The 21,091-nt window shown below is 42.3% G+C and overlaps 1 protein-coding gene across 1 annotated transcript; it reads left to right on the top strand.

The window, feature by feature from the left end:
• The first annotated feature begins 8,150 nt into the window (after nt 1–8,150).
• On the top strand, nt 8,151–14,261 carry LOC147892307 (pentatricopeptide repeat-containing protein At3g16610-like). The gene is made up of 5 exons (XM_087388597.1): nt 8,151–8,269; nt 9,986–10,209; nt 10,297–10,361; nt 10,457–13,360; nt 13,576–14,261. The coding sequence occupies exons 1-4, from the start codon at nt 8,151–8,153 to the stop codon at nt 13,010–13,012; spliced, it is 2,964 nt and encodes a 987-aa protein (XP_087244723.1). The 3' UTR covers nt 13,013–13,360; nt 13,576–14,261.
• The last annotated feature ends 6,830 nt before the right edge of the window (nt 14,262–21,091 follow it).

Below are 21,091 nucleotides of genomic sequence, written 5' to 3'. Positions count from 1 at the left end.
CTCCATCAAATCCATTAAATTTGTTTCATGCAAAATAATAGCACTTGGGGCTTGAGAGTCGGAGCAATAACACATTCTTGATCTCGAGTGCACTAACTCTAAGAGGCACCCAAATTGAGGTCACTTCTTTGGTGAAGAGCATATGCGGATTGGTGGCACATGCATGAAGCTTCATCGTGGCATGGTGGCACCTAGGCGAGCATGGTGTCCTACAAGCATAGGAAGGGTGCTCCCATGATTCGGGAATCTAAGCTGAGTGTGAGAGGTAGTCTGAAGGGATCATTGAAGGGAGTGGGAGAGGATGAGGTGATAGCTGATGCATGTGGAAAGGAAACTTTGGGATCTAAGCCACTCTCGTATATGCCAGAGATGGTGGTGATTTTCGATGTGCAAATTGTATGTGGCGAGTTTGCATGGCATTGTGTGGTGGCTGGGATGGAACGTTGATTATGGAGTAGACGAAACCAGAGATGTCGTTGTGATTGAACAATGATTGTGGCCGCATGCTTCTCTTTGGGGTCACCGATGAATATGCACAATCATGGAGTCCGAAATACTGATAGATAGCCAGTACATAACTTTCCTGGCTCTCTCATGCCATCCTTTGAATGCCTGCATTTCCTGTTGACTGGGAACATTAGGAAGAACAGGTTCTTCTTCATTTCCTGTAATGAATTCCCAATAGCCTTTTCCCATCAAGAAATTCGTCATTCTAAACTTCCACGCCTGGAAGTTGTTCTTGTCAAGCTTTTCAGTGACAATCTGTGAAAGAGAATCAGATGCCATTACAGAACACTGCAAAATATTCTGTCACTGCAAAAAACATAGCTTTTTGCCTCACACGGGCAGATCTGCAAAACTGACGAAAGTGGTATTTCACCACACAGTCACTTCCTAGTGACGATTTTGCATCAACAGGCAACAGGCATGAATCTGCAACTCCCAATATCTCTGCACACAGGCATACGATGCAATTTCTGCGGCACCTTTCCATCGACTAGCCGCGCAGTGGTCGCACAGCAAAAAACAGGGCCTTTTTCTGAGTGCCTGCGAAGAACTTCCACCTTCAAAACGGGCCCCGAAACGGCCTCAAATCAGAAAAATAAAGTCACTTAGGGCTTCGCCCTCGTCCCGCAGCATATACTACGCTCTCGCCACACCGCGAAGGGCGTCTCAATCTGAAACAATGCACTCCTGCACTTCTGGCTGTGCTACCTGCAGAGATTTGCTCCCAAACTCGAAATAGGAAAGCAACACTGGTCCTCTTACCAGTTTTTGCTTATATAAGCATGGTAAGTGGTCATTGATCAGGTGCTTTTTTCTTCTCTTTGGTGGTAAGTGGTATTTGTCTTCCTATGCTAAGCATTGTCATTTGGATCGTTTGTTTGTATGTTGGTGGTGCATGCTAAAGAAGAACAACAGTGGCAAAATTTGAAGCATGTGTTGATTTGATGGATACTAGAAGCAACAACTTCCAGAAAGGTTTCCAGCTCTTTGTGATTTTTTGGATTTTATTCCTTTTTTTGTTATTTCTCCTTGGATAATATTTCCTTGTTCGATAAGAAGTGTGATCCATTCTATGATGATGTGACTTCTTGTGGAGTACATGGATTCCAAATGCTAAAGGTGAGTTTGCTGGATAGCTGTTTGTTGTTGTGATTTTTTATTGATTGAGGGTCAAAGTTGATTGTGTACAGAGGTGTTGCAAGTGGAGATAAGGACAAGCATGCATTTCGGACGATGTGAAGTCTAATGTAGACAAGGGAACCAATATAAACAATGCCAACATGAGCGGTATGATCATTCAACTGGATTCTTCTCGATGTGTGTTGTTTTGTGATAGAACGTACATCCAAAACTAATGTGTGGGTGCATGCATAGGTATGACACAATGCCAGCCATTATAGTTGCTTCAGTAATGTGCTCCATACAGACTCACAATCCTCTAGCAACAGTGACTATCCCAATGTCCCTCACCGCTCCAAAAGGACCGCATAGAGATGGGATGCTACTGAGGAATTCACCCATAAGGAAGACTAAGAAGCAGTCACTTAGAAAAGCATTGGAGGTCATATTGGATTAGGCATACCTCGAGGGTGAGTTTGTGGGTGACGCAGATTTTCATTATTGTGGTTCCTTGCTTTTGTGTTTGAGAGGATGGTAGAAATAATTGGGATTTTTTGGTTTAATGGTGCAGAGTAGAAGGGGACAAATGGTAAGATTGGAGTCATGCTCAGACTTTATATGAAATGAGCATTGAGGCAACCACAAGAGTAGAAGTGATATGAGTAATTTAGGCTTTTTGGAGGAAGTAGTCTCCATGATTAGAAGTATGGGGACCATCAGGTCTTTTGTTTCTTGCATCGAGTATGATGCTTTGTTCGAGTTGATTCAGTTGCATTGGATTGTTTATGTTTTGTCATGGTGAGAGGACAGTTTAGCGAACTTTCCTATGACCGATCAGAATTTATGTGTCGGTATTGTGAGATAAGAATGGATGCCCAATTTTGTATTTCAGAGTAATGTTGTGTTCGGGTCGTTTCTGTTGGGTTTTCAAGAAGCTTTCATCTTTCAAAATGTGTTCGTTTTAGCATTGATGCAAGACTTTTGTTGATGCAATGCACTCCAACTATATTTGAAGGATCCCCCTTGTTCCTACTATCTGGTCTGACGCATGCACATTTTAAGCTATCATTTGTGAAATGAAGCAATCTTTATTGCATACAGTTGGATCAACTATGAAGAAAATTGACTTCGTTTTAACTCACATCCAATCATCTATCCTTTGTAGGTGAAAGGACAAAAACTCTATCCACTTGGTGCAAGAATTACATGTATGTAATTCTTGTCATGTATGTGGCAAAGAACATATCTTTCATGAGTGGAAGGCATTCATTGGGGGTGTTCGGGTTCACCCTCCCACTCTGAGGATAGCCTCAATGCGAAGCTACGACAAACTTACATGTGTTTAATCTCCGAACTAGGCTACAAACAAAAGGCTTTTTTATGTATTTGATGTGTGGCAATTCAATTTTTGGTTGCACAAACTAATAATTCACTACTTACTTGACTTGCAAGTTAGTGGTGTCCTACAATTCCTGCAGTTTGTGAATCTCAATGGCCTGCTTGTGGACTTTTAGTGCACTTCTTGTGGAGGATCATGAATTATGTGTGACCCCATCAAGCCTTTTTTCTATAAGTGTAATCACACACAGGAGATTGTTCATGTAACCTCATTGAAGGGCTACATATTGCTTCATGATGGGTCATAGGTTGTTGTTCAGGACGAAGAAGACATGTGGATGACTTTTTGCATATGCACTACCGATTCATAGACTTTCATGTGTGCAATGTTGTAGCTACATGAACCTTATTGATGGAGAGTCAACCATCAGGCCACTTGACCACATTAATATTTTTGGGCATATCATTGGGTTTGAAGAGAGTGCGCAGCTTAAGAGTTTGTTAGACCCTCCTTTGTACTTTCAATGTGATGCCTTCATTGTTATTACATCTTTGGGTGAAATACATTGCTTTTAGTCCGATATCTTTTACATTACATTCCATGTGCAATCATTATAATGGATTTACTTTCACATAAACTTCATTTGTATTGGACTTACTTTGTGTTTAGATGCTTACAACCAGCGTTGGAGTGTCCTTTACAATATCAGTAAAATTACTTATGACCCCATGCTATGCACCACAATGCCACATCCCATCTTTACTGGACGCTCATACTCTAGTAACATGAACACAAAGAACACATCTTTTGCCTTGCGTGAGCCTAGTAGAACATAACAACTACATAGCCTTGAAGGAAAAGAATGGATATAGGAATCAACCTCAAATTATACAACATACAATGGAATGAGTACTTCAAAGTATGATATCCTTGCAACACTAACATCTAAACTTGTTTGAAGTTATCATATGTGGCAATAAGCATGAAGATAGACAGAACAACGTGTCAAATGCTTTTCTCTTCCTCATTGAACATTAGAGTGACAACCTTAACAAAGGATGACATCGCAAAGCTCCTCAATAATTCATCAAACTCGAGAGCCTCAATATTTGATTGTTTGAAATAACTTTGTTGTGCTTTCTCACAGATTCGTTCACTATGCTATCCATGCTAAAAAAACAAACCATTGAAGTCTTAAAGGTATCACATTCCATACCACATAATAACAACTTTCTTTTATTGGATAAAAGCATGATTCCAATGACAATCAATCCACTACTCCCATTAAAAATTAAATCGCTCGTACATTAAATGGACAAAGGATGAAGAAGCTCAATCGTCAGTGCTTCTTATCAATGTGACAAGTATGTCAGTGGCAAAGGTTGTTGCATTATATGATAGGCAATATTCCCATGGAAAGCACTCCATCATAATGATGTGTAACAATATATACAAAATGAAGGCATTGCTCTTCGAAATGAAAGTCAAGTGGTTCCTCCTATGTTTCCTCTTGAAATTACAGAAGTTGCTAAAGAAAGTATCAAAACTCACAACCTCATGAAGAGTACAAGTACCCTAGCACATCAAGAAAGAGGAAAAGGCCAATAAATACGGCTCAAAGTTTAATACTAAGAAAATTGAAAGCTTGCCAAGATTTCCATGCATAAGTGTAGTTGTCTCACTTAGTTGAAAAGATTAAAACCAGAGAACAAAATTTTCTTGCACTCCTCTCCATGACACAACACCGAAAGATCAAGCCATTTGCTCCACTTGCTACAAAGAAGTGCAAAAAAATAGGTTGCCTACCTTCTCAACTAAGAACATGACGATGCCAAATAGAATGAAAAACACGTCTATGCTCATAAATAGGATAGAGGAACACTTAGTTTCCATATCAATACCATTTGCATAGACAAGAGAGTTATCATATGAAGGCTAGTTTGGCTTGCATGGGAATTCAGTGAATGTGTTCACGGAAGTTGACAAAACGCAATGCATGTTCCCCCGATTTTTAATAGACAATGCAACGGTATTGGTAGAGATAAAGCGAAAGCTTGAGTACAAACACAACTATGCCAACATATTGACTCATCCCATAAGAATGATGGGTTTGCTACACGAGCGACTCCAAACCCCACTGTACAAGGAGAACAATGATGGATCACATCACTAATCTTCAAGCAATGGAACAACATGAAGAACTTGAGTCTCCAACTCACAAGATGAACTACAAATAGATACATCAGTGCATGACACATATACAAGCCAACAAGTAGTTGACTTTGAAGACCAATTAATAGCAGTAGCACCATGTGATGGATACTCACCTTTGAGCATTTTCAAAGACATACATGTAGAGGAGCTAGCATTCCCAACATTCATGGATATTCTCATGCATATAACATACAGACATGAACAAACTCCCAAGACATAGTGAAATGGGAGCTAACGAACAAAGAGAGACGATTTACATTAAATATTGAAAATATCTTCTTCAAAACAATGAAAGTCTTAGTGCTGCATGTTATATCATCAACATGGGTCTACTTGCACAAAGGGCAGCTTTGAGGGGACAAGTTACAAGTAGGGATGCATTGCAAGACACAAACATTGACAAATTTTCAAATTCTAAACTTATGGACTCAGATCTAGCAGCAAACGCTCAATATTACGTTCACAAATCCAAGCACTTAAAACTTTGCTGAGAGCAGACAATAGCATCCTTGGGCCTATCACCGACTATTTCTTCATTACCAAATTCTAACTCAGAGGAAGCCAACATGACCATGGGTTGTTGTGGATGAATGGGGCACCGATTTACAAGATATCACGTGATGAGGACATATAACACTTTGTGGACAGGTACATCACGACTGACATCTCCCTCCTAAAACTTCCACACACAGAATTACAGAGCCACAAGCACAAGAAAACATGTAGGTGAAGAGGTAAATCTTACATATTCGATTTTCCATGTCCTCCAATGACACAAACTAAAATCCTACTCACAAACTAAAACCCTATAGCCACTACCGATTTCCATAAGTCGCAAAGCATTACAAAGACAAGTTCAAGCACATCTCCATGAGCACATCTCCATGATATTAGAAGATCAGACAACCAAATCTCTTAGTCTCAATTCATCCTTTGAGAAGATTAATAAAAGAAGGGGTGAAGAGTTTAGGGTGGGCAAAATTGACAGGTTTTACTGCTTGCATGAAGGCTGCTGTTTTGGGGCTACAATGAGAGGTGGCTATGTTTGTTCTACAAGATTTTGTGACCATGTTCTGGTATCTTGGTTGAGAGAGAGAGAGAGAGAGAGAGAGAGAGAGAGAGAGAGAAGGGCTTCGGTGAAGGATGCCTGTGCCCCATGGGCATTTCTGGGATTAGAGGGATACATGCTCTAGCCAAGCTTTGGCCTAGGTAGGAGAAGCAGAGATACCAGAATGTTGAGAGTCAGCTGATTTTGGTAAGGGAATGCCTAAGTAAGGCCGTTGTAGAGGCTCCTCGGGATACGATTCTTACCAGTGACCACCTTTTGATTGAGTGTGAAAATGAAGTCAAAGATGTAGAGCTAAGAAAAGCTAAAAGGGCGAGACTACTCAATAGGCAGCTTTGGTTAAAGGTTAGGGACTACCCCTCTAAAACCTTTTTTCAATCTGTAAAAAGGAACCATATGCATGGGTCTATTGATAGGGTCCAGAGGGAATTGGTAATTGATTTCTAGAGAATAGGTGAAGTGTTCAAGTCTGAGTTGTCAGGTCTGGTAAGTACGCATCCCAAATTGGAAGTTGAGTGGAGGGAGGTTGTAGATAGTGTCCTTGCTCCGGTAAAAGCCAGGGTTTCTGCTGAGGATAGAGCCAAGGTTTCCCAACTGTTCTCGTTATCCAAATTGTGGGATGCCCTCTTGACAATAAAGAAGGACTGTTCACCAGGCCCTGATGGATTCACAGTTGAGTTTTTTCTTCATTTCTAGAATGGGCCTAGAATTCACCAAAATTTGACCTTCTTAATATGGCCAATTCAGGAGTAGATAGGGGCTAGTTGTCGGAGGGATGTGAATGCTGGGTTGATGAAGTTATTTCCTAAGAGGCAACATAGGTCGAGGGTTGGTGATTTGAGACATATCATTATGTTAAACTCTTCTTACAAGATTATTGCAAAAGCCTTATCTTTGAGGATCCAGGGTATTTGCATGCATTCGGTCCACATAGAGCAAACGGGTTCATAAAAGGTTCGGATATTTTGGAAAATCTTTTAAATGTCTCTTCTATCTTGGATTATGCCTACTCATCCAGTCAAAAATGCATCTTGTTTGGCTTTGATTTTGACAAAATGTATGATTGGATTTTGTGGGAGTTTATCAGGGAGGTCTTGGAGCATTTAGGCTTTAGGCCAACTATGGTGAGGATGGTATGTACAAATTTTGCTCAAATGTTCACCAATGATTTGGCGGTGTTTGCTCGATTGGCTATTCCTGGTCCTTCAAATTTTTTGTAATGCCTCTGGTTCGCTGTGTAGTATGAGCAATTAAAAATAATCATCTTTCTTCAATTTCCAATATCTAGTGCCCATCAATGATTTGGCGGTGTTTGCTCAATCGGCTATTCTCGGTCCCTCAAATTTTTTGTAATGCCTCTGTTTCGGTGTGTAGTCTGAGCAATTAAAAATAATCATCTTAATTTCCAATATCTAGTCTCTTACAAGGTGGCTTTTGAGTTGACAGAACACCTCACATACCCTCCTTTTTGTTTTAGACCAACGTATAATATTATCCGTGAGTTACTAAAATCGAAAATAAGTTACAAAGACTTTGAGTCTTTGCAAACATTGAAAACTACACAGGCAAGTTCATGTTTACAATGATACGGTAGCTCGGCATGCCTTCTTTGTCACATTTTCATGTGCCAAAAGACAGTGGCCAAACCTGCTGCACCACAAAAGCTGAATGAAGTAGATGCGGCATACATGTGACATCTTTTTCGCATTCATTGACAAACATATATTCATCGATAGCGATGTCGTGCCCACATCGTGGCATGATGCACAGATCCACCATCATCACCGAGGATGCAAAAAAAGAACCAAAGAGTGCAGATATGGCTTCCCTAAACCACCGTTGCAAGAAACTCACATCTCGCAACCAATCGACCACAAAGTCGACATCATCAACCAACAACTACAAATGGTAGCAAAGAAGATTAAGAACTATTTGCGTGAGCTTAGCTACGATGCAACACTTTTGTTTGATGAATGGTTGGGACTACTGGATTCAACAGAAGAAAAGTACATTGAAGCGCTTAGGTATTCCACCAAGGCACATGCCACCTCACATAGACTAAATGAGATTTCTATAACTTTGCAATACTCGAAGCTAGGAGCAATACATGTATCTACCAAAGCAAGCATCGACACATGCAGGATCCAAATAGATATGCAATCACAGTTCTCATTTGATTGCAAGTAGCTCAACGAAACAACGTAGCATCCACCCTCTGAATCTACAAAGAAGTTCTACCAAAGTCTTCACTTCAATTTTGCCAAACGCGAAGAGGAATGACCCCTGGCAACACAGACCAAATGGGATTCCTGCCTATGCAATTAAAAGCCAGACCGCAATAGCATAACACAAACCAAACAAATACGCTTGTGATGACTACAAGAGCATAACGCAACGACCAACACATATGAAATTTGTCGAACACAAAGAGAATCGACCCCTTGAAATAGCCCAAAGACTTGCCCAAGACGTATGCAATGGCCGAAAGACCAAGAAAAGCTGGAATCCAATGCACCCAAAGATAGGACTTATTGATGACTGTAACAAACAAAACCCAAAAGCCCAACAGCTTCATTTGATGAACAACAAAGACCTCTGAAAAGACCTTAGCACAGAGCAATCCTAGAGACCAACCGCTCGGCTAGCTATTGAATTCCAATGTACAACCATTAAACCTCCATCAAGACCAACCATCACTAGCGTTCTTAAGACTTTTACAACGTACAATCTCCATCAAGACCAACACATCACTAGCTTTCTTTAAGACTTTTACACAAGACCATCCCAACACATCACTAGGGTTCTTTAAGACGTTTACACAAGACCACCCCAACGCTTAGGCCCTGCCATGGGTAGGCCAAAAAGAAGGTTGTACTTCTTTGAACTTAGCTCTCATGTAAGCTTGCATTTCTCGAGTGCAAGGGCTAGTAAACGAGGCCCCCTTGTCTCACCCCCTCCACTCAAGGGCCAAGGCCCCAAAGGGCCACCATCTCTGGCAAGGGCTAGTAAAAGAGGCCCTACCCCCTTGTCTCACCCCCTCCACTCAAGGGCCAAGGCCCCAAAGGGCCACCGATCAGAGATGGTGGCTACATAGAGCCGCCGGCTCTATTGACGCAAGCGGCGCCTCGCTCGACCTCCCTTTCCTGGTGGCTCAGTCGACCCAACCACTATTTTATTACGGCGCCGCTGTGCCAATCCCACCTCTACCTCCTCCGCCCCTCGACGTCGCCCGCCCGCGATCTAAAAGATGGTGTCGAAAGCAAAAGCGCTCAAGTGCTGTTCCACGAGTTCTGGCAGTGCGGGCACCAGTTGGCCAATGGAGTAGGCAAACTTTCTACCCTTTGGGGCTTAGCACATGGGAAGAAATAGGATGGGAATGGGAAAGGTGGTCCCAAGTGGTCCCATGCATATTTCTATCTTATTCCCATCCCACCATGTGCTAACAAAAAAGGAACTAGGGATAGGTTTAGGTAGAAGAGAAGACATGGCAGCATTTCATGTGTTTAGGAGTTGGGAACCAAGTGGGGACAAGGACACTTGTCATCCTCCCATGTTTTGGAATCCCTAAAAAAGGGGAACCCATTCTGATTGCCAGGGTCTAGAGGCCACGGTCCAAGATGCCCATTGTAAATCCATCATAGACCATTTGGTCTAGGATGGGTGTAATGATGACAAAAAGATTACGCCCATGCTAGCCCCGTCCATGAGCTAAGGTACGTAAGACGAGCACTTGAGTACAGATCAAAGAATGTACGCGGCCATTCAGAAGATAGGCTACGCAAATGGGATCCAGCAATTCAGCCTCTGATACTCGAGTCCTGGGTGCAGACGGCGAATCCCGCCGTCCTGGGATCGCGTTCCTTCGTTGACGGAAACATTAAATTGGAGATGACTCGCCCGATGGCTTGGAGCCAGGAAGGCAGTGGAGCGATAGTCCGCCAGGACGGGATCCTTAGAGTGGAAGGTACGATTCGAAGTACCTCAAGAACGTCGAGTTCAGGTACTGCACGACAGATCTCAAATTAGTACTCATTGTGGGCATGCTTCGCAGGTATGTTAGGAACGGAGCGCTTATGGCAAGAGCGTTTCACGGAACCCTCCCACCGAAAGGGCGAAGTGAGTGCGCGCTAGAATCATTTGCACAGGTTAAGCTGTAGAAATGTACTCGGTCATATTGGCTAGTCTGACGATTCCGTCCTGAGTTTTAACAGGCAAACCTAAGAGCTCCTGATTTCAAGCTTAAAGTCACCAGGGAGGCGCGATGTATTAACCGCTGGCACAATCCAGGTTGGGTTAATGACATGCTCGACGGAAAGGATTCTGGAAGCAAGGGAGGGCACAGGGCCAAAGCATCGGCGCGGGCACATCTTGAAGACCGTAGCAATTTTAACTCAGAACTGCGAGACAACAGTGGCTGGGGGATTCTGAGCTTAGAGCAGGCACTCACTGGTTTGGAACAGTTGCCCCAGCTGCCTTCGGTTGAGGCATTTATATGCATCTTGCAGAAATGCAGAAAAGAGAATAATCTAGCGCATGCAAAGCTCTTACATTCCTACATGCGCAAGCATGGGCTGGAAGCTCACAAGTCTCTCGGGAACTATCTTGTACCAATCTTGGTGGAATGTGGAAGCATCCGGGATGCTATGCATGTTTTTAACAGGTTGCTTGATCCGAATGAGTATTCTTGGACTTCTCTCATCATGGGTTATATTAAATGTGGGGAATCACAGCACGCCCTCAATTTGTATCAGAAAATGCAAGAGGATTGTGTACATCCTAGCAAGTATACATTTGTGGCACTAGTGAAAGCTTGTGCCAGGCTGAAAAATGTGGAAAGAGGCCAAGAGATACACGTTGAGATTGTCAAAAAGGGGTTGGAAAGAGATCCTTTTCTTGGCAGCACCTTGGTCGATATGTATGCCAAAAGTGGCTCACTTTCAAAAGCACGAGAAGTGTTTGACAAGCTTCCAGTTCGAGATGTAGTCTCGTGGAATGTACTAATCACAGGATATGTGGAGCATAGGCTTGGTGAGGAAGCTCTGAGCGGGTTCGAACAGATGTATCTAGAGGGTGTGTCTCCAGATGCTGTCACGTTTGTTTGCAGCTTAAAAGCTTGTGGCAGCATAGGAGCCATAGACAAGGGCCAAGGAATACATGCTGAGATTACCAAAAAGGGGTTGGAAAGAGATCCTTTTCTAGGTAGTACCTTGGTCGATATGTATGCCAAATGTGGCTCATGTGCAAAAGCAAGGGAAGTGTTTGACAAGCTTCCAGTTCGAGATGCAGTCTCCTGGACTGCATTGATATCAGGATATGCAGAACAAGGGCTTGGTGAGGAAGCCCTGAATTGTTTCAGACAGATGCAACTGGAAGGTGTGTCTCCGGATGCTGTTACGTTTGTTTGCAGCTTGAAAGCTTGTTGCAGCATAGGAGCCTTGCACAAAGGCCAAGGAATACATGCCGAGATTACTAGAAAGGGTTTGGAAAGAGATCCTTGTGTTGGCAACACCTTGGTAGACATGTATGCCAAAGGTGGATCTCTGGTAACAGCACGGGAAGTGTTCGACAAGCTTCCAGTTCGAGATGTTGTCTCATGGAATGCACTAATTGCAGGATATGTGGAACATGGGCTCGGGGAGGAAGCACTGAACTATTTTGCACTGATGCAACTGGAAGGTGTTTCTCCGAATGCTGTTACATTTGTTTGCAACTTGAAAGCTTGTAGCAGCATTGGAGATAAAGACAAAGGCCAAGAAATACATGCTGAGGTTGCCAAAGAGGGCTTGGAAAGAGATTCTTACATAGGCAGCAGCTTGGTACATATGTATGCCAAATGTGGCTTGTTTGACAAAGCAAGGGAAGTATTCAATAAGCTTCCAGTTCGAGATGTTGTCTTGTGGAATGAACTAATATCTGGATATGTGGAACATGGGCTTGGGGAGGAAGCACTGAACTGTTCTGAACAGATGCAACAGGAGGGGGTGTCTTCGAATGCTGTCACTTTTATCTGTAGGTTGAAAGCCTGTGGCATCATACTTGCCATAGATAAGGGTCAAGAAATACATGCTGAGATTGCCAGAAAGGGATTTGAAAGAGATCCTTTTATTGGCAATACCTTGGTTGATATGTATGCCAAATGTGGCTCGCTTGGGAAAGCAAAAAGAGTGTTTGATACGCTTCCATTTCGGGATGTAGTCTCCTGGAATGTACTGATTGCAGGATATGCTGAACAGGGGCTTGGTGAGGAAGTGCTGAACTGTTTCAAACAGATGCAACTGGAGGGTGTCTCTCCAAATGTAGTCTCTTGGAATGCACTACTTGGAGGATTTGCCCATCTAGGAGAAAGTGAAATTGTTTTCCATATGCTTGAGAGGATGACTGGAGAAGGGATAAAGCCAAATGGGGTCACATTCCTTACTGTTCTTACTGTCTGCAGTCATGCTGGACTAGTGGATAAGGGCCAGAGGTACTTTCAGTCCATGATCAAAGACCATGGCATCATTCCAACTATTGAGCACCACACATGCATGGTTGATCTCATTAGCCGTGCGGGCCACTTAGACAAGGCATTAAAGATGGTGGAAGAGATGCCTTTCCAACCTGATCTTGCAGTGTGGTATACTGTTTTGGGTGCTTGTCGAAAGTGGGGTAATGCAGTGCTTGGAAGACAAGCCTTTGAACATGCTGTGCGATTGGATGAAAGGGATGCTGGAGCTTATGTTCTGATGTCTAACATCTATGCAGATGCTCACATGCACAAGGATTAGGAGGCCGAGGCTTTGAGAATAAAAGAACCAGCATGGAAGAAGTCAGGACAGAGACGGACTGAAGTTGACAAATTTGCACATATGTGTTCGGTGGGGAATAGAAAGGATTGTCAAAGAGAAGATATATTGGAGAGAGATTCTGTGACGACACCACGAAGTTGTCCTCAAACACTTGCAATTTTGCTCATGGTACAAGGGAGATTCAGCCAATTCACTTCTTCCCAATGATACAGGTGGACCTTAGCTGGAGCACATTTTCCAAATCATTTTGAGACAGTTAGCAATTGGGTTTGCTTTTACTCTCAATAGAAAGCATACACAGAAGACCTTTCCTCGACAATCCAAGTGGTCAGTTACTCTTTCCATCTTCATCTCTCATGGATACAATCAAGCACTTTTGCAGTTTGAGCTAGCGTTGAGATGAGTACATTGACAAACATGAATTTCAATTCCTCCCAACCCTTAAAAGAAACATCAGATTCTCCCCAAAATCTCTTCACTCTCTTATAATTCCTCCTCCAGTTCCTATAGAGCAGATGATGACAATGTCTTTGAAAATGCAGGCTGCTCAGGTGGAGAGGATGCAAGTCCAGATGCCTTAGATGACCCTGATGGTAAGTGATAGCAAGAGAAGTCAACTTAGCAGTTCTTGCAACAGAGAACTCGAGACTTGGCTTCTCTAAGTGGGCCAAAATGGTATATTCTAGTGTCAAAGCTAATCCATTGGCAATACTTTCTCAGATAACTGAGTTAGATAGTTATTTCTGCTTCAAAGATGAAGCCAGCACTTGGTGGGCCAAGTGGAGGACTGAACCTAGCCATGTCGAGTTGAGCTATCCTGGGAGACCTGGTACGAAAATGGACAGAGTGGTGTCTCTCTTGCTAGTATTTATGCAAAGATGCGCACACAAATTGTCATTATCTTGCAATCTGATAAGAGCCAACTCATTCGTTTTCACAGTTTTAGCTATTTAGTGGCATGCCAATATCAAGCAAAACATCATATGGATGACTTGGTGGCTTTCTTAGTCCCACAAGGTGACTAGACAAAAACAACTCATGTTTCCATTCAAGTAAACTTACTCCCCCCCAAGGACATGGCAACAAACACAAACCCTAGCAATTCCCAAAGCCATATCTATTTCCACCATCATAAGGAAGAAAGCAGAACAAGAAAAGCCAACTACGAAAGGTTCTTGCAAGCTTGGAGCCTTTTTTGCATTTGCCGTCCTGTTTGAGTGCAGTAACAAGGAAGAATTGATCCCTAAAAGGAAGTTGACACTTGGGGGACAAAATTGAATATTCAATTAATCAGAGTTTTATCAATGAATGATTATACTTAAAGCATTTGCAAAACAGACTTTGTGCTATTTCATAGCAACAAGTTTTAGACTTACAATATAATCTTGGGAGCACCTAGGCTTTCTTAGCTTCATAACACAGAGGAAGTGGAAGGATGGTACAATGCCGATTTGGATTTAGCAAGTGTTGTGAAAGTTGTCAAGACTGTTCAACTTGTTCTAAATACTAACCATGCCTCCCATCCCTTACAGATAGACCTGCTAAACAAGGTCTTTTGATTTGTAGAGACCACTTTTGAACAAATCCAGCATCTTCAAGTTTGAGACTTCAACAAGACGAGTCCTTTCATCAAAATGGTTTTTGTTCAGCAAGATCAATCTATTCCACAAGCTACCCTGCCAAATCTATGTGGTATCCAAGGAGGGTAAAGTAGACTAACTCAAGGGCTGATATAGTTTTGAGTTCAATCAGCTTTAGGAAAACGCTCAATAATTGTTTGTATAGTAATCCTACCAAATCTTAATACCTCAAATCCTCAGTTACTGTATGATCAAGTTAAGCAAACATGCAAGCATATATATTCTTGAATCAACATCCTGCAGTTATGCTATCCTTTTGTACCTTGCTCCCAAATAAAATAATTAAGCTAGTACACCTCATCATGATATTCCTGCATGGTCTATTTATGAACTCATGTAAGTGTACCCTTTCCAAACGATTTTAAACATTAGTGGAAGATGAGACTTTATGTAATTTTCTAAAGATGATGCTTCGATTAACTTATTGATTTCTTTTTCTATTTTCGTGTCCCAATTCAAAGCATCATGCCTCACGTATCCACTTTTAAGGCTAAAGTTTTCATGACCCTTTCTCCATACACAAGTTGTCATTTCTCACTCCCAAGTTTTGACACTCATGTTCATACATGAATTGAAGTCCTGATGATATAATGCAACTACATATTGGGTGAATGGAACTAAATTCATCAACTACATCATACATTTCTCCCTCCTCAGTCTCATGGCCATCCTGCCTGACACAGTCTGCATGCTGCTAGTGCATCAGGAAGAGCCCTAGCCCACCTTGCTTCTTATAATGAGACTCCAGGCGACTACTTGGGCTTCCAAGGCCACAGATTGGGCAAACAAACTGTCAAACATTTGCATCTTCTGGATAATTTTGATTTTTTGAAATCGTATCTCAGCAATGTAATGTCTTCCTCCAGAGATTTTTGATCGATAGCCCTTGTTTGGGGGGTAAAATGCTGATTTTTATTAAAAGGGGGTATAGGCCCTTAAAAAAGCCTTGATTACAAAAATTGGTCTAACAAAGGACTGGAGACCGAGGCCTACATTGTAACAGCAAGGAGAGCACACCAAAAGTTGGTAGGGCTAATTACACCACAAGGGACAGTGACCAATAAAAGGATCCTGCTTGCACACTACATTGGACAAGTCACCAAGGCAAGATGTTCTCTCTAAAATTTTCATTCACTGTCTTGAAACACCACCTTCTTCCTAACAAGCCACACAGACATCATTAGAGCAGCCTGAACATATGGCCCAAAGCAGATGGACACCTAGAAGCATCACCCAAAAGTCCCATTTTCCAATTGGAGCCCAAGTAAAACTTTAACATCAAACCCACCTTCCTGAAAGTAGTTTCAATTTGATACCAGGTACCCCTAGTAACAAGGCAATGCCACATCAGATGCTAGATTAGCTCCAAAGACTTATTACAAAGCTGTCATGCAGGATTAACATTCGCAAGTTTGGCTCAAATCAGGAGCCACTGATGGAGCATCTTCCAAGACAAAAACCTCAGCTTCCCCACACAGTAGCCATGCCAGATTTCTTTAAATATCTTGCACCGCTACCCATAGACCAATGCCCCACTTCTTATTAAGATTAAAAAACAATGGCCTTACCTCATTCAGCCTTCTACAGAGCACTTTAGTAGTATCCAATTGCCAGTGAGCCACCCTTCAATTCTTTGATTCAACACAATCAGTAGGCTAGTCAAGAGGAATTCTATTTAGGAATTCTATTGAAAACATGCAGCTAATATCCCTTAGTGGCATCCAATCACCCTTGAGGCCACCCAAAATTGAGACCAAAGGTGCAGAACCTTCTTAAATATGTTGCATGCCTGAGGAAAATCCAACGATGCCAGTGAATGTTCACCGGCATCCAAAGCTTTACTCCATCACATGCATTCACTAAGATTAGCAGCAGCACGTAACCCCCCAAGTCCAATCCATGTCATCTTGCTAATGCAGTTCTTCTAGGCAGAGACAAGACAAGACATCAAGTCGGAACCTGCAATGCACAATGGGGAAATATCAGGATAGTCTCTTATACCACGGCAAGTCCTTCCAGGGCCCCACCCCTATACCTTTCTCATGTTCAACGAACCAATGGCCCATCTCAATCCATTGAGAAGCATCCCCAAATGGCCCAGTTCAATCCATGGGAAGCATCCCCAAATAGGTGGAGATATCTGGAAAGCCAAGACCACACTAGGCTTTAAGTGCCTCCCAAGGTATGTAATGCATGCGCCTTCTGTAGCCCTCTTCCACACAAAGAAACCAACTAGTGGCTATGCCTAAAATTCCATACAATAGCCGCATAGGTAGTGGACACAGAAAGAATATGTTTCACAATTAAAGCCCTTGCATTCCAACTCAGACTAAGACTATACCAACCTCAGAGCTTGGACTTGATGCACTCCCCTTATCGTTATATCCGGTCCAATAGGGGCACCCTGGTATTGGATAACTTCACCTCTACAAATCCACTGCATAGGCACCAAGCTGAGCCAACCCGGCATAAAGTTTAGACTTGATCTAAGAGCAAAAGACTATTTCCAACTGCACACCAACCGAGAAGGCTACAAAAGCATGTGATGATGTTCATCAGGGCATCTACACAAATATTATTCTCCTGATAGAAGGCCATAATACCATGTGCAAAGAACTGTGGAAAAACTTGGCTGCCTAATGGGAGGGCTAGCCTCTGCAATTAACCATCAAGTTAGATAAAAGAAACCCACTTTCCCCACTTAAGCATAAAGAAATCGAGGCATTCCTAAACAAAGTTGCCACCATCTTAGGAAAAGTCTCCCCAAAACCAAGTCTATCCAAAGCAACAAGAATAAAGTCCCATTGAATGCAGTCATATGCCTTATCCAAGTCAAGACAAACAAGATGCAATTGTACCCTAAAGTATAAGCATACATTTAGTATGAAATGTCACGGCCCTTGACAAATTTACACTACTCTTTACCAACCACCTACATGCATAGTTACTAAATCCGAATAGCTATGGCCTTGGCTAGAACTTTATATGAGGTATTGAGCATTGAAATGGGTTTGCAGCATCATAATCACAAGCATTCTCTTCCATGGTGGCCTGTACCTTGAGGTGTTCTTCCTGAGATCCTGCCAATCACCTACCCATAGCGTGCTATGCGTTTAAGGGAATAATGTAATTAGGCCAATGTTAACATCTTAAGCATTAGCCATGTCAACTAAATCTTCACCCATCACATCCCAAAACCCAATGAAAAACTTTGAGGAGGTGAGCTCATCCGATCCAAGTGTACGATCCGTCTTCATGTCTGTAAGTGCACCCCACAACTCCTCTAAAGAAAAAGGTCTAGCTAGCATGGCCCTTTGTGACTTAGAGACTCAAGTCTAGAAACCAGCAAGGACGTCATTCACCGCATCCTTCTAATCAGCATCCTATAACACAGGTTGCCCCATTAAATTGTTGAGGTGAGATTTAAAAATTTTAGCTATGTGACAAAACACAATTACAATTTTACCACCATCAAAGTCCATAAATTTATCAATTACCTCCCTTTGATGCTTACCTTTGACGACTTGGAAAAAGAATTTGGTTGGACAATCCCCTAGCTCAAGTGAGATTACTTTGGATTTTGGCATTATTAGCATCCTCTAGCTCTCGAAGTTGAACTTCCTATTACACCTCAACCAACACAATAGCCAATGAGGGTCCTTTGGAGACTCTCCAAGGTAAAGCTTAAAGAGAGCTTGATGTCCACCAAATCATCCATCTTCATTCTAGAGCATCTATCAGCCCTCCCTTCTTGCATGACAACTCTGGGATCTTCACTTTGGGACTTGGCCTGCCTCCAAATAGACCTTAACAACCACAAAAATTCTTGTAACAAAGATATTTTTTGTTGAATTCAAATGGAATATCCATTGATCTGTCATTGTAAGCAGGATGCTAAAGATTCAAACCAAGGGGAGATGATCAAACAAGAAAGATTTTAGAATGTACTAACCCTTCATTAGTACACATATCCACCACCTATCCTCAGACGAGTCTAATCTATCTTGCCTTCTATCCCTAAAGAACTCCCCCTTTCATATGTTACTCCAAGAGAACCCCCCAACCCAACTGGATCTAGCTATGAGCAACCAATCAAGCCATAGCTTAAGAAAACCTCATCCATGCCTCAACCTCTACCGTCAAAATATTTTTTAAAGGATGAGAAAGATCCTCCTCTATCTTAGTGAGGTTCCAACACCCCCTAGTAACCATTGATCAGCATAGATTTTTGAATTAAGGGAATTCCAACACTCACCTCGCTTAGTTTGGAGCATACATACAACATTAAACCGAAAACCATCGACACACACATAGACACAATTTTTACACTTTAACCAACATAAAGACCCAACACGGTTCTACCATGAGAACTATCTCCTTTATGTCCCCTTTCAACAATCAAAAAACACAATCATAGCAGCTGCCAAAATATGGTTGGATGCATACCACGACCATATAGCAACCATCAAGGAAAATAGAGACAAATTCACTAAGATAATACTCAAAATGAGTACAAGCAACTCATCCAAACATCTAGAACAACTACATCTAGCCATTATAGCTATGACATTGGAACAGATACTAAGCAACCTAGAAGCCAACCGATGCATAATCATCCTTTGCATAAAACATACAAATTAATGCCAAACAAATATTACCACAATGCAATCGAAAAACTAAATGTAGAACGACCGCTCTTGCACAATGACATCATGCTACAAAAGATGTTGAAGCCGACAGAAGCAATCCACCTCTTTCTCATAGGAGGCACTAGCACTAGCAAAACATTCACCTTGTAAGCGATAGTCCAAGGCTTGTTTTGCCACTATGCATGAGCAACCGAATCTGACATTGACCTATCGAATGCATTATTGATGGCATATACCGGCATAGTTGCATTTCACTTAGGTGGAACAACAATCCATCCAGCCCTACACACCCTTCCCGACCTCCCACAAACCTCCCTCCTAGAAGCTCCTCCAGACCTCCCACAACCTCCCTCCTTGTAGGTATGGTATTTCCCTCCTTTATATATAGTAAGATAATATGGCTTCTAACTCCATAGACCCCTATTTTATCTACCATAAGAGAACATGTGGTCCAAATATTTTTTATTTTTTCAAAATATTTCCAAATGAAACCTTCTTTGTGGTGCTTTTGGTTTCTCAACCCCACTCATCATGATTACGGGTACTCATCACAATACATGTGAATCCAGCACCATCAATAACTTGGGCAGAAAAACATTCCATATTCCCCATTTCTTATTGCAATGAGAAATAAATAAAGGGCATGAGCCCAATCATCCCTTAATCTCTATTATTGGCAATGAATAGATAAAATGGATTTCTTCTTCTCTTCATTAGATGGTGCCATAATGCTCCCTATTATCAATAACTAGATAGGAGCAAGGGTCCAATTGGTCTAATAAGATAAAGATACATATCCTTTATATGGGTTTCATCTACTCAGGCTGAGTATCTAGGCCGCCTAGTCCCAAGGGAACCAAAGGGAGGGAGCCATGCATTAACATCTCATGCCAATGAATTCTATATTAGTGAATATATTAAAATGTTATCAAGGTCACTTCAATATGAAAAAATAATCCTAGTATGGGATATATTAGGTAATTCCTTAATGGGGTAAAAGTCCCAAAGAGGATTGAAGGGTCAATGTTTACTTAGGTGTAACCATTTTTGGCATATGGATATCTTGCTCAACCCATGCGACGGTGTCCAGCCATGTTGGGGCGTGGAGGAGTTAAAGGGAGTGATTGAATCTCAGGGGGGGATTCGAGGTAAAGGATTGGCAGCGGTGGTGGTTGCAGTGGAGTTGAATGCGGATTTGGCGAGCGTTGGAGTCGGAGACGTTGGTCGGAACGTAGCTGCATGCAAGTTGGGCGAGATTTGCAAAGGGTGTCTCTACCACAAGTGCGGGTGTGGATGAAGTTTTGTTGGGAGGGTTAGAGTGGTGTTAGTTTGTGTAGGGACCGTCGTGTTAATAATGTGCCCAAGAATGTCCTACGTGTGTAGGGAACTGTGCCGGTGCAAACGAATCGTTAATCGGAGGTTACAACGTGAAGATACGAGCAAATTTGTGCGAAACGAGGTCCACACAGGGGTAGTTACTAACTGAAGATTAGTGAACTTAACCTAATTGTTAGTAACTAACCTAGGGTAATCCTAACCTTAGTTAGAATAAACTAACCTAAGTTAAACTAAACTAACCTAACCTAACCTAACCTAGGGTTAGTTAACCTAGGGTTAATTTTGGGTTTTTTTTTTTGGACTGTTTGTGGGGGGAGGGAGGGGGCTGTCGCGGGTGACGGCACAGGGGGGGTTTTGCTCGATGGCGGCAGGGGGGGTTTGTGAGGCGGCCACAGGGGGGGTGCAAGGGAGGGGAGGGGAGGGCGTAGGGA

The sequence above is a fragment of the Dipteris shenzhenensis genome, chromosome 17 (assembly GCF_047967505.1).
Source record: "Dipteris shenzhenensis isolate YYH24624 ecotype China chromosome 17, Dip_SZ_1.0, whole genome shotgun sequence".
Taxonomy (NCBI): domain Eukaryota; kingdom Viridiplantae; phylum Streptophyta; class Polypodiopsida; order Gleicheniales; family Dipteridaceae; genus Dipteris; species Dipteris shenzhenensis.
Note: the sequence above shows the minus strand (reverse complement) of the source record. Positions and strands in the feature narration are given on the sequence as shown.